Source organism: Gossypium arboreum, chromosome 5, assembly GCF_025698485.1.
Source record: "Gossypium arboreum isolate Shixiya-1 chromosome 5, ASM2569848v2, whole genome shotgun sequence".
Taxonomy (NCBI): Eukaryota; Viridiplantae; Streptophyta; class Magnoliopsida; order Malvales; family Malvaceae; genus Gossypium; species Gossypium arboreum.
The window spans coordinates 22282359-22294406 of record NC_069074.1 but is presented as its reverse complement, the minus strand read 5'-3'; the positions used below and the strand labels follow the sequence as shown (position 1 = coordinate 22294406).

Here is a 12048-nt window from a genome sequence, read left to right as displayed (position 1 = left end):
TATTTTGGAAAATTTCCCCTACTTTGTAATTCTCAGAACCCACCACAGTGATTTTATTATAGTACACCCGCCTACACTCTATCTTTTCCTTATACCCCTTTTTTTCCTCGCTCCCCCGTTGCTTAAGGTTTTAGCACACTTTGTTTCTCTCTCTAAACCAGTGACAGTGAAACCTTCTCCTGAGTCCCGACAAATGGCAGAGGAGGCGCACGGTAACCCCGCCGCCGAAAAAGAAGCCAAGGAAGAGGCGGCGGAGATGGACGATATCGAGTCACGAATTACCACCGCCATGCGCTCTCGCGTTGGCCACTTCAAGGAACAATCCGAGTACTCTCTCTCTCTCTCGCTGTTTATTTCTTTCACTCTCCTTAAGTAGGTTTTCAGTTTCGAATCCATAAGTTTTGTGAAATGAATTGCTTTACATAGTCGAATTCTAGGGATTTCTAGGTATTTTGGACGGATATTTGAAGGGTTTTATTCGAATTATTTGAGAGAATGTGAATATTGTGTATAACATTGGGATCTGTAGCTTATTTGCTTCATAATTTTGTTTAATTTGGTTCTTTTTTTGGTTCGTTTATTTTAAGCTCATTGACGTTCGAGGGAGTTCGGAGATTGTTAGAGAAAGACTTGGGGCTAGAAAGGTTTGCACTGGATGTTCACAAGAGATTTGTCAAGCAATGCCTGTTAAAGGTACTTCTTTATCAATATTGGCGTTGGACTTCCCTCTTTTCTATCTTTTACTTGCTTGATAAGATTCTTTTTTTCCTTTTTTAGGCTTCGTGTAAATTTTGAGTCTTACTTTTGCTACTTGCTTTTTCTCTTCTAAAAGCAAAAGGTCTCCTTTAGATACAGAAGCCAATACTATTTTTGAAAAATTAAAACTAAAATTTGTTTGATATTGGGAAATGCATGATTTTACCTCTTTTTGCTTGGAATAATGTTAATTTATAATGCATCTTCTTGATTTGCTAAAATGGTATTAAAGCATTCTTATGTTATATTTTAACTATTTGCAGCTGGACGCAAACATTAAGTGTGCAATTGGGCATGATTTTTCTTTTACTTGATCAGCATGTTTATCCATTCTTTATTTACAGTGGTTAGATGATGGCAATGACAATGAAGGCTCTAGTGGAACGGTGGAGAAAAATGTAAGTACAACCACTGAAGGAACAGAATCTCCCAAAGGACGACAACCTAAGAAAGAAATAAAGGAACCTTGCTCTGAAGATGAGAAATTGGAAGAATCTCCAGTTTTGGGCCTTCTGTCTGACAATAAAACTGTGAAAAATGATAATAAAGAAAATAAAGAAGTTTCTGAGAGTAAGATAAAGAAAGCTATCAGAAATAGAGCTTCATATGTGAAAGCTAATTCGGAGTAAGTGTTACTGAATTGTTTGATAATTGCTACAAGTCAATGTGATTGCAATGCTTGTTCATTATGTTGCATCATATTGTTTTGTATGCTACCTTTTCCAGTGCCTATGATATACTGAGGTGTAATATCGAATCATTGGAACTTTTATGTTTCAGAAAAGTCACAATGGCTGGACTCCGTCGTCTTTTGGAGGAAGATCTTAAACTTGATAAATATACACTTGATCCATACAAGAAGTTTATCGCTGAACAATTAGATGAGGTGGGCATAGTTTGTTTGCGAGAAGTCAATTCAGCTTCATAAACTGTAATGTGTATTGTAACTTTCTTGTAATTTTTCTGTTAATTATCAGCTATTGAAGTCTGCTGAAGTTTCTGCACCTGCAAGTGAGGTTAAGAAAAAAAACCTCAAGAAAAATTCTCAGAGCAAAACTTCTGAAAAGCTTAGCAAGAAAGTAATTTCTGCTTCATCAGGAAGCGAGAATGATGAAGTGGGAGATGAAGAAGAAGATGGTGATGATGAAGGAGAAGAAGACGAAGAGGAAGAAGAAGAAGAAGAAGAAGTGAAGCCCAAAAAGAAGATCACTCCTAAAGGGAAGATTAAGAACTCTGAAGGGCCTAAAAAACGGAAAATACCTAAGAAGGAGGCAGAGATGCCTAGCAAGAAGAGAAGCAAGCATGCAGAAAGAAATTCAGATGATAATAGCAATGAAGAAGACAGTGGGAGTGTCTCTGATGATGGTCGCTCTCAATCTTCTTCTGCAAAGGCGGTGAAGGTCTTACTTCTTAATGCTCATTTTCTGTCCTAATCTATATTCTTTTAATTCGTGCATCTTTTGATTTGATTTAAATTAAGCACCTTTTAATAATAGTAATGATATGCAGAGAAAAGAAACTTCTGCTCCAGTATATGGGAAACGTGTGGAACATCTAAAGTCGGTTATCAAGTCATGTGGGATGAGGTTTCTCTTTGACCAATTCTTTTATGAATCTTTGAACTCCATGAAGGTTGCAAGTCAGTGTATTCTTACCCTTATTTTATTTACAGTGTTCCTCCCTCGATCTACAAGAGGGTCAAACAGGTCCCTGAGAATAAACGTGAAGCCCAATTAATTAAGGAACTAGAGGAGGTTCTTTCCAAAGAAGGATTATCTGCAAAGCCTTCAGAAAAAGGTCAGGATTCTAGCCCCTGTACAACTCTTTTATTATTTATTTCTGGAGTTGACCTTGTTTCGGGAAAGATATTTGTTACTGAGAAAAGATGGATTATGTTTTATTTTGCCATTGGAAGCTTTTTAATGCTTGGATAACATTTTGGGAAGGGGGAGTGTTATTAACTAATTTTGTCATATAGCGGTTGCCTTGACCATCCATGAGTGATGATGATAATGAAACTATTCATTAACTAAGAACTGGTACAGTGATACCTGTGGAAAGTGTAAACCAAGTTTAAACTTGTCCATTTCTATTAATAATATCTTCAATGGGTAACTTAGTTTTGCTCTTTGTTCTTGTGCGTTGAGAGTTTCTGTGTCTGAACTCAGAAGGCTTGGTGATAATTGCTGTTTGAGCATTAGGTAGCAACTCTGTAAAATTCACATGGGATTGCAGAGATTTCCGTGCCCACCATACTCCAAGCTGAATGCATTCTGATCCACAACTTGTGGTTTTGTCACCATTTACCACCACCATTTTATTCTTCTACTTGATCTTTTCTTTAATTCTATTAATCTATAGTAGTACTTTAATTCTCAGAAATCAAGGACGTGAGGAAGAGAAAAGAAAGAGCGAGAGAGTTAGAAGGGATTGACATGAGTAATATTGTGTCAAGTTCACGTAGAAGGTCTACAACCAGTTTTGTTCCTCCACCAAAGCCTAAAATACCAGATATGAGTGATGATGATGAAAGTGAAGAAAGTGATGAGGATGACGGGGATGATGATGAAGATAATGGTGATGAAGAAGCTGGTGATGATGGCAACAGCCAAAGTGAAGAATCAGAAGAAGGTGAGTATAAAGATTTGTGTGTTTGCTTTGTTATGAAGTTTTATTAACGAACTTTATGCACCATTAAATCTGGGGACCTTGAGTTTTTGAGAATATAGATAATGTGACTGGGGAATCAACTCTGTGATCTTAAAGATTCTTTGTCCCCATAGACAGGAGTGAGTCAGTAGGTCATAAGCGTTCTAATGATAAATTTATCACTCTTAGCCTACTAATAAATTCTTTTCCCCCTTTGTTAAAGTGCATTTACTTTTGGTGCATATGAGGAGAGATCTATGCCTTGGAGAGTTTATGTAGTACTTTGTGAATCTATGATTTCACAATTGGGCATGGGAAGTGTTTGTGACACTTCTCAGAAATGGGGGCAAATTCAATACCATACAAAAACACATAATATGAAGAATCAACTTTTAAGTGAATCAAGGTGTTAATGTCGTATAGTTGACCACAGAAAAGCCGTTGAATGCAAAGTGGAAATATTTTCAATGTAGCAGCATTTCAGACTCCTGAGTCCTGATTCATGTCCAAGTAGCTCACAGTGAAACCGGATTATGCTGCAATAATATTTTCTTTAATAACTTTTAGTTGGATAATAGGTTCCCTGTTCTAAGCTAGTGACAGTTGTCTTATATGATCTGTGCATATGTTTGCAGAAGAAGATGGTGACAGCGATTGAATCTTGGACGAGTTTAAACTTGCAAGGCAGTGGCTTGCTCATGGGCTGTTAGATTATGATGCTATATTATGTATCTGAGTTTAGTTTTCTACTGATATTTTGTAGTATACTTGGTGTGTTGTTTAGTCCTTGATAGAAAAACATTGCTTCAGTATTTTTTTTATTAGGATGTCGTGTATTGTTGATTAATGCAGTGATTTAGGTTATTTTTCCGGAAGAACCTACCTTGCAAGCCCTAAATATTGACAATAACCGAATTCAAGGGCTTCATGATAAACCTTACAAAGTTAAATCAGAGCCCTTTCGAGTTGGAATTCGAGGCTTTCATATTGTTGCTTGTTATTAATTAGTATGCTTCTTTGTCACTTCCAAACTATGCAGGGATGCAAAAGCTAGCTAAAGGAGACAACCTAGTCACCTGCCCTGATTTCTTGACTTGGAGGATGAAGTCCTCAACTAACATAGGATGTTAGCTGGACCTAGCAGTTTGTGTATTATGTCGCCTTTGTATATATTTTTTGTTATATATTTGCATAATTTTTTATGAAAATGATTAATAATTAGCAAGCAACTTATTTAGGGGTTGGACATTGGGTCTGATTTATTCGATCCCAATCGGGTTGGTTGAGATATTGGGTAAGGAATTCGAGGTGCCAACTTAATTTTCCTTGGGAAAGAGATACGTTAAAATACCTGGGAGGTCCTTGGGAAAGAGATACGTTAAAATACCTGGGAGGTCCTTGTATTATAGGACTAGACTAAATTAGTTTTTTTATTAAATATATCAATTTAGTCTTTATATTATTAAAAGAGTAAAATAAATTTAAATTATAACAGGGTTAATATTTAAAAGTATTTTGAAAATTATTATTATTAATTATAATTTAATTTCAAACAATAGATTTCATTTTAAAACATAAAAACTTCACAAAATATTTACTCTTTAAAACAGTAAATATATATATTTTAAACAGTAAATATTAATTCTATTATAATTGGATGTTATTCGGTTTCATGTAATTTAGACCTGTTCATGGGTCACTTGGCCTGTCCAAAATGTGAAAGGATTTAGACAAAAATATAAGCTTGAAAAATATACTTGGATAAAAAAAATATAAGACCCTCTTAAAAAACAGGCCAAGTCTTGGGTAAGGCATTTTGGCCCTGGACCTGGCCTAGCCCGAATGTACTAAAGGACAAAAAATTTACTCTTTTTATGTTTTTTTATGTTATTTTCTTGTTGTTTTTTTTCTATTTTGTTACTATTTTATTATTATGTTGCTACTATTTTATTATTATTATTTAGATATTGTATAAAACTTATTTTATTGTTAATTTTGTTATTATTTTAAAGGTAATTGTTAATTTTGTTATTATTTTAGAGGCATTTGCTTATTAAGTTGCATCATTTTTTAAAATTTATTTTCAATTTGTTGAGAAATATTTATTTTGATGTTTTAGTTTTTTTTGATGTATTATATATATTTAAAATTGTATAAAAATAATATAAAAATTAATATGGACCGGGTTAGGCCGGATTTTAACATTTTTATCCGGTCGGGATGGACAAAATTTTAGACCCATTTTTAGACCAGGCTCAAGCCTAACAAATGGACCTAAATTTTTACTTGAACTTAGCCCAAACTTGACCCAACCCGACCCATTAACACCTCTATTAATAACAATAAATATTAAATTAATTTATTCAATAATAAAATAATTAATTTAATCATCCTATAATAAAAAATCTGAGATTGTGACATTATCTCAAATCTTACAACTTTTCTTACATCAGCATTCCTTTTGATTGAGCCTTAAAAAGGATATCACAGCAGGGTTAAGTTGTTTCTTGAAATTTAGCTGTGTCCTCCCCCAAAAAAAAAAAAAAAAAAACCAAAAAATACGACACAAAAAGCCAACAGGCTTACATATGCTCTATATATTGTATGAACCATGTGCTGTTATATTCTCTACATGTTGTTTGATTTGTGATTAAAGTTTTGAACCTGTTTCCTTATATCCTTCATTATGTAATGAACCAATGTTAGTATGAGAATGCAAGTTGTTATTCGTTAGGCACATAATTCAATAGGGGTTTGTATTGTTGGAACGTAAAATTTTTTGGTGGAACATATAATTTTTCTATTTATATAAATACATAATTCTAAATAAGTAGATTTTGATGAATTATTTGTTTTCTTTGATAATTTTATAAACTTAGGAGGAGTGGTGATTTTGAAAAATTTGGCCTAATTACTATTAAAAATACTTTTAAAATGTTATTTTAAAATATAATAATGTAAAGTAGAAAATATAATGAACTTGCTAATCTTATAACTATCCGGTAACAGAGTGTTGAAGGTGCTTTCATACGCTGCAGGAGAACCGTATGAAAATAGCTCCATCAGTAACAGGTAAGCACAATATCCTTGCAAAAGCAAAATTATATTTATAGACAAAAACTGTAGCATAGTACAGTGAGGAACCATTAACTTAAAAAGCTTTAAAAGCCCGACAATTGGTTTATTCTCTAACAAAACACTCTAGAGTCCATTTAGAGGAAGAGATTAGATTTAGATATATAAATTACTATTATAGCTTCAAAAAAACTTTGCTGCAAGTCTACAGTCATTGTTTCATGTTTCTCTAGTTAATTGACTCTCAGCTGGAATCTTCAATATCGTCGCAGGTAATTCCATGCTATCCTCCAACTTGGTCGATTTAGAACCGTCAGTGATTGGCAATTCTTGGACTTTACCGTTCTCTATTGCTGTTGCGTTCTTCTGATCTTTACTTTTGCCCCATAGCACAGTGTAGAGTCCAAAGATTATGATTACAGTTCCTATTATGCTGGGAAAAAACAAAAGAAATTTACATGAGTGAATAATGCTATAATGGAAAGGAAATTCTAAAGGTGTAAAATGATGAAGTAAAATACCTTCCCAAGTGAACTTTCTCTGCTAAAATAAAAGATCCCAGAGCTGCAGTGATGATCATGCAGAGGGGACTAAAGGCAGTAACAAAAACTGGGCCTCGTTCCCTAATCACAACTCCTTGTGCATAATATGCGATTCCAGAACAAACCACTCCCTGATTCATCAATCATTTCATAATGTCAATAAGGCTGTTATATTCATCTTTGAAATTCATTGTCTCGGCCTTTCTTTTCGTACTACTTACAGAATATACAGCAGCTAGCAAGCTTGAATCACATCCAATTTTCCAGGCATTCATATCTCTTTCCATCACAAATGACACTGCTGCACCTCCTATGGTCCCAACGAAGCATATCAAAGCTGTAAGGGAGAGCTCTGCTGGGTACATCTTCAATGTAAATGACTGAAACCCCCAAAAAGATCATCAAAAACCCAAGTTAATTAGCAACATTCTAGGGTATTGAAGAAGTGAAATGTTTCAACAACTGACCTGCAAAATGTAGAATCCTGACCAGCCCCAGCATCTGGCTAGGAGCATTAGTGTCCCAGCAACCCAATGCTTGGCCTCGGCTTCGTTGGTGGCATTGTGGTTGCTTCCCCCTTGCAACTTTATGAAATTGATTGCTGGACCTTTGTACATTGTCATGATAATTGCTCCAGGGACCATGATTACTGTTCCTATTATCTTGGCTATGCTGTGCACCTTCTTCAACTTTACTTTCTCCAACCTAATTCACAAAGTTCATACTTGATGTGTTATTCCCATCATTCCTCAAGATTATTATGTCATAAAAGGTTAATCTAGTCGAGCTAAGCTCAAATTATAATAAACTTGAGCTTGATTCAGAATTCAAGACTCTAAATTAGATTCAAGATAAAGATTCAATTGTTAGAACTTCCTTTGATTAAATTTATTTACTTAGTAGAAAGTGAGCTTGAGCTTAACAAATTTGTTCAAGAAATAGAGAATATAAAAAATTGTAAGTAACTTGGAGTAGCAATAGTGAAATAGTGAAGCGCAAGCGAAGCATTTAGTATTCTAAAAAGTTTATCATGAATATTCCATAAGAATATGAGAAAAGATTGCATAAAGCCATAAACCACATATAAATTAGATAATTCTTTTAAAAAATTGGAGATAAAGATAGATAGATAGATGATGAATGATGATGGCAACTTTCAACTTGGAAATGACTGGTTTGGTCTAAGGTGGGAGCTTATGCCAAACAGTGGCCCGCCACACCCACCTCACCACATATTATTGCCGCATATATACTTGGCGCATGTAACTTTCGTTTTCTTCCTCTCATTCTCATTGCACGCCTCTTATTCATTTCATTTTTTTTTCTTATCTTGTGGTACTGGTTAATAATAAATCACCTTTCCTTTGAAAAAATTTGCACGCTTCTTATTATTGCGTTTATGGGAATATGAATCAGTAAATTAAAATTAACTCAACTATATATAAATATATATACCTGAAAATCAATGCCATAACGAAGGTAATGGCAGGAATCACATTGACAGTGGCAGATGCAAGCGTTGCTGTCGTGTATTTCATCCCCAGATAGTATAGATTTTGGTCCACCACTGGCCTGTTCATCATCATTTATCCAATAAGTAGACTTTCATTTTTTCCCTTCGTTCATTTAGCATGAATTATATGTTATGTGACGGACTCATCATCGATAATGAACTTTAAAAAGAAAAATGAATATATTTGTATTAGATATATACCTGTATAAATACTTATACGGATACTATTCGAAACAAATGTTATGTAATGAATTGATAAGCAAAATATGTCATGGATAAATTTATGTACACAGGGCTTAATTTCATCTGCATGGAACGTATTCCCAAGTGTAATGCATGAAGTGCAATTCTGCATAAACACACATATACGTATGCACGTATGAATGTGCATGCATGAAAAACAGTTAATATGTTGGGAGGCATTACTCTAGGAAACCAAGCACCAGGATTCTGAGGAGAATGGGGAGAGTCAGCTTGGGTCTTATTTTCCTGCACGGAAAGAAAAACCCAGAATTGAAGTAAGCAAATTTATAGTGTGTTAGAGTAACGAATACGAAGGAAAAGAAAAATATATAAAAGACTGTAGAAAGATTAAAAGTTGAGACCTTTCAAGCACAAGAGCGAAGGGTGCAATAACAATGGTGGCAACCAAATGACGATAAACAGCAAGAACGTAATGGTTCATTCCATGCTGCAAAGAGACCATGGTTATAACATACATCCCTGCAAATCCAAACTGGAGGGATATCATTGACAAGTATGGCTTCGCCTTGTTCAGCCCTAATGACACTGCCATTTTCCCCTCAAACAACTATACTGAATTCTATGTATATATATATAATAATAAGCTTAGCCTCTTCTGCCTTTCCCTCTTGCTCTCTCTTTCTCTCTGTTTATATATGTATATATAATTGATTCTTCTTTTCAGATATGTTGCCATTGAAATGAGACAAGGGCTTCTTATAGGCAAGTAAAAGGTGAAGGCCAGGAAAATGTGAAAATGTTCTCAAAGTGCCTAACCTGAAGGAAAGAGAAATTCAGAGAATCAAGACAAATTTGCTACTCTCATCTCCATTATTACATCAATCAAATCCCCTATCCTATTTCTTTTTCTTTTTAGTTCGAATATGATTTATCTTGCATCCATCAGCTACCTTATTTCATAAAACTTTAAAATAATTTCCCTATTTTGGTTCAAAAATTTGATGCAGTTATAACCATAGGACGCTACATCATTAGAAGTAAAGTTTATTGAATTTAATTTTAAAATTTTAAATATTATTCATTGCTACATCATTAGAAGTAAAGTTTATTGAATTTAATTTTAAAATTTTAAATATTATTCATTGATACATCCATCAAATATAAATTTATTATTTATAGGTTAATAATTTATACTCATACTATATATAATTTTATGTACGATTAATCAGATAATAACAGAAATTAAATTATTTTTATTTTTTTAAAATACTTTCATAATTTGATTTACTAATAGTGTGATGAGATTCTGATTCCCACCGTGTTAGAATGTCAAAACCACACTAACTTTTTTCCTGCACAAGCTATAAAATATCAAAAGACAACTAAGAATCCTGAGTATAATTTGTATAACTAGGCAAAAACCCGCCCTACGTTGCGGATATTTTATCAATTTTAAAATATTAAGTAATAATTTTTTTATTAATTTTAAAATATTAATTAATTTATAAATGGTTTGTTTTAATATAATCTACAGAGTATATCAAATACAAACTATTTTAGTATGATCAATTAATTCTGATAATGTTGAGATGTGACATGAAAACTAATTAAAACATAATAGAAAAACTATATAAAACGTACAACACTTTGTGACAATTATTACTATGCCAAAATTTACAGATTTTTAAATGCAATTATGATAAAAAAAATGGTGAGATATGACACAAATTTGAGAACTATTTTAATATTGTAAATTGGATTTGGCCATTTCTTGTAGATAACAATATAACATGACACAAAATGAAAAAACAATTAGAAAACGATATAAAATTAACATAAATACAACACAAATATATCAACATGTAGAAATGTAATTTATATAAATACATAATATATTATTCAATTATTATATAAAACATAAAATAAATATTCATACTTTTCTACATCTTTTGTCCTTTTCTTTTCCCCAATTACCCCTTCGCATCTTAATTTATATTTAGGATTCCTCGATGCTAAAGTATTCTTTATCAAGAAAAAATTTGTACGAAATAGAGATATTATCTTTTTCAATAGTTTAATATCACATCAATAATTTTATTCTAAATTTTAAAATTTTTATTTTCATTTAATTTTTTAAGATAAAAATATTAACGTGACATTAAACTATTAAAAAATACGTTGAGAAACCTCAGAATAATTTTTATTGTTAGTTATAGATTTATGGTTTTAAGAATCCTATATGTTTTAGTAATATCTTTAATGCGATATATATCTCTTATTAAAGCACCAATTAAAACCATTGAAAGCTTTTAAATTTGATTGGAAGTAATTGGGATGTGGAACTAATCATGGATAGAGTTTAAGTCAATGTAAAATTTTAAGTTTGGGTTTAGTCTGACCTAAAAATAGGCTTAAAACTTTTTCAAATTCGATCTAGATAAAAGTTATTAAATTTAGATTGGCTCACCCGTATTAAAAAATTATATTAATTTTATATAAAAATAAATTTAAAATATAATACATCAAATAAAAATATTTATATTTAAATAATACTAAGATAATTACAATTTAATAAATAAATACTTCTAAAATAAACTAATTTGCTTATATATATAATTATTTTATTTGTAATAAACTCAAAATTGGTATAATTATTTAATATAGGTTAGTAAGTAGAGATTGTTTAGGGCGGAGTCATTTAACATTTCACTTTCGAGTTTAATCCAAAAAAAAAAAAAGTTTGTTTTTTTCTAGAAGAAAATAAAATTGGATAGGAAAAAGGACTAGTGAAAGCGGCTATCACATCCAAACAAAGAAAATATGACAAATTGTAATCCGTACACCAAAAATGAGTACAAATTTCGTACTTACCCTTGCTCCAAATTCCAGATTCTCTTATCCACTGGGAAAATGCTGATAATCTAGAACCCCAAAATTGGGCGACCAAATATGCTAAAACAATACAATAATAATAAAGGAAATGCCCCAAGAAAAAGTTTATTTAATAAATAGGAAAGTGGGTATCTACTCGAATCATTGGTGTCCAATGAAGATAAGTCTTAGTGCTTTTCAAATATGCATGCAAATGCAGAAGTTTTCTTGTGGTGTTTGTTAAGTGTGTGGGTGCCTATAATAATGGCCACCATTTATATTCTTAAAACTAAATTTAATATTTCATATATTTATAAATTCTAAACTTGTAAAAGAAATCCATTTAATTTTAATTAATCTGAATTTTTTAACAAGAATCAATTAGGAAGCAAATACAATGACAATAAATTAATTAGAAATAACGATCATGAAATTAAA

The 12048-nt window shown here is 32.2% G+C and overlaps 2 protein-coding genes across 2 annotated transcripts; one reads left to right on the top strand and one right to left on the bottom strand.

The window, feature by feature from the left end:
• The first annotated feature begins 88 nt into the window (after positions 1–88).
• LOC108453218 (uncharacterized) lies at positions 89–4377 on the top strand. Its single transcript, XM_017751202.2, has 9 exons — positions 89–327; positions 588–693; positions 1101–1381; positions 1537–1642; positions 1734–2156; positions 2266–2342; positions 2429–2553; positions 3136–3387; positions 4041–4377. Exons 1-9 carry the CDS (start codon positions 194–196, stop codon positions 4061–4063), a joined length of 1527 nt encoding a protein of 508 aa, XP_017606691.1. The 5' UTR covers positions 89–193; the 3' UTR covers positions 4064–4377.
• Positions 4378–6489: 2112 nt separating this feature from the next.
• On the bottom strand, positions 6490–9499 carry LOC108452117 (WAT1-related protein At1g21890-like). The gene is made up of 7 exons (XM_017749866.2): positions 9141–9499; positions 8962–9024; positions 8478–8594; positions 7490–7727; positions 7244–7402; positions 7002–7153; positions 6490–6913 (listed from the first exon to the last, which is right to left on the bottom strand). Exons 1-7 carry the CDS (start codon positions 9329–9331, stop codon positions 6700–6702), a joined length of 1134 nt encoding a protein of 377 aa, XP_017605355.1. The 5' UTR covers positions 9332–9499; the 3' UTR covers positions 6490–6699.
• Positions 9500–12048: the final 2549 nt, after the last annotated feature.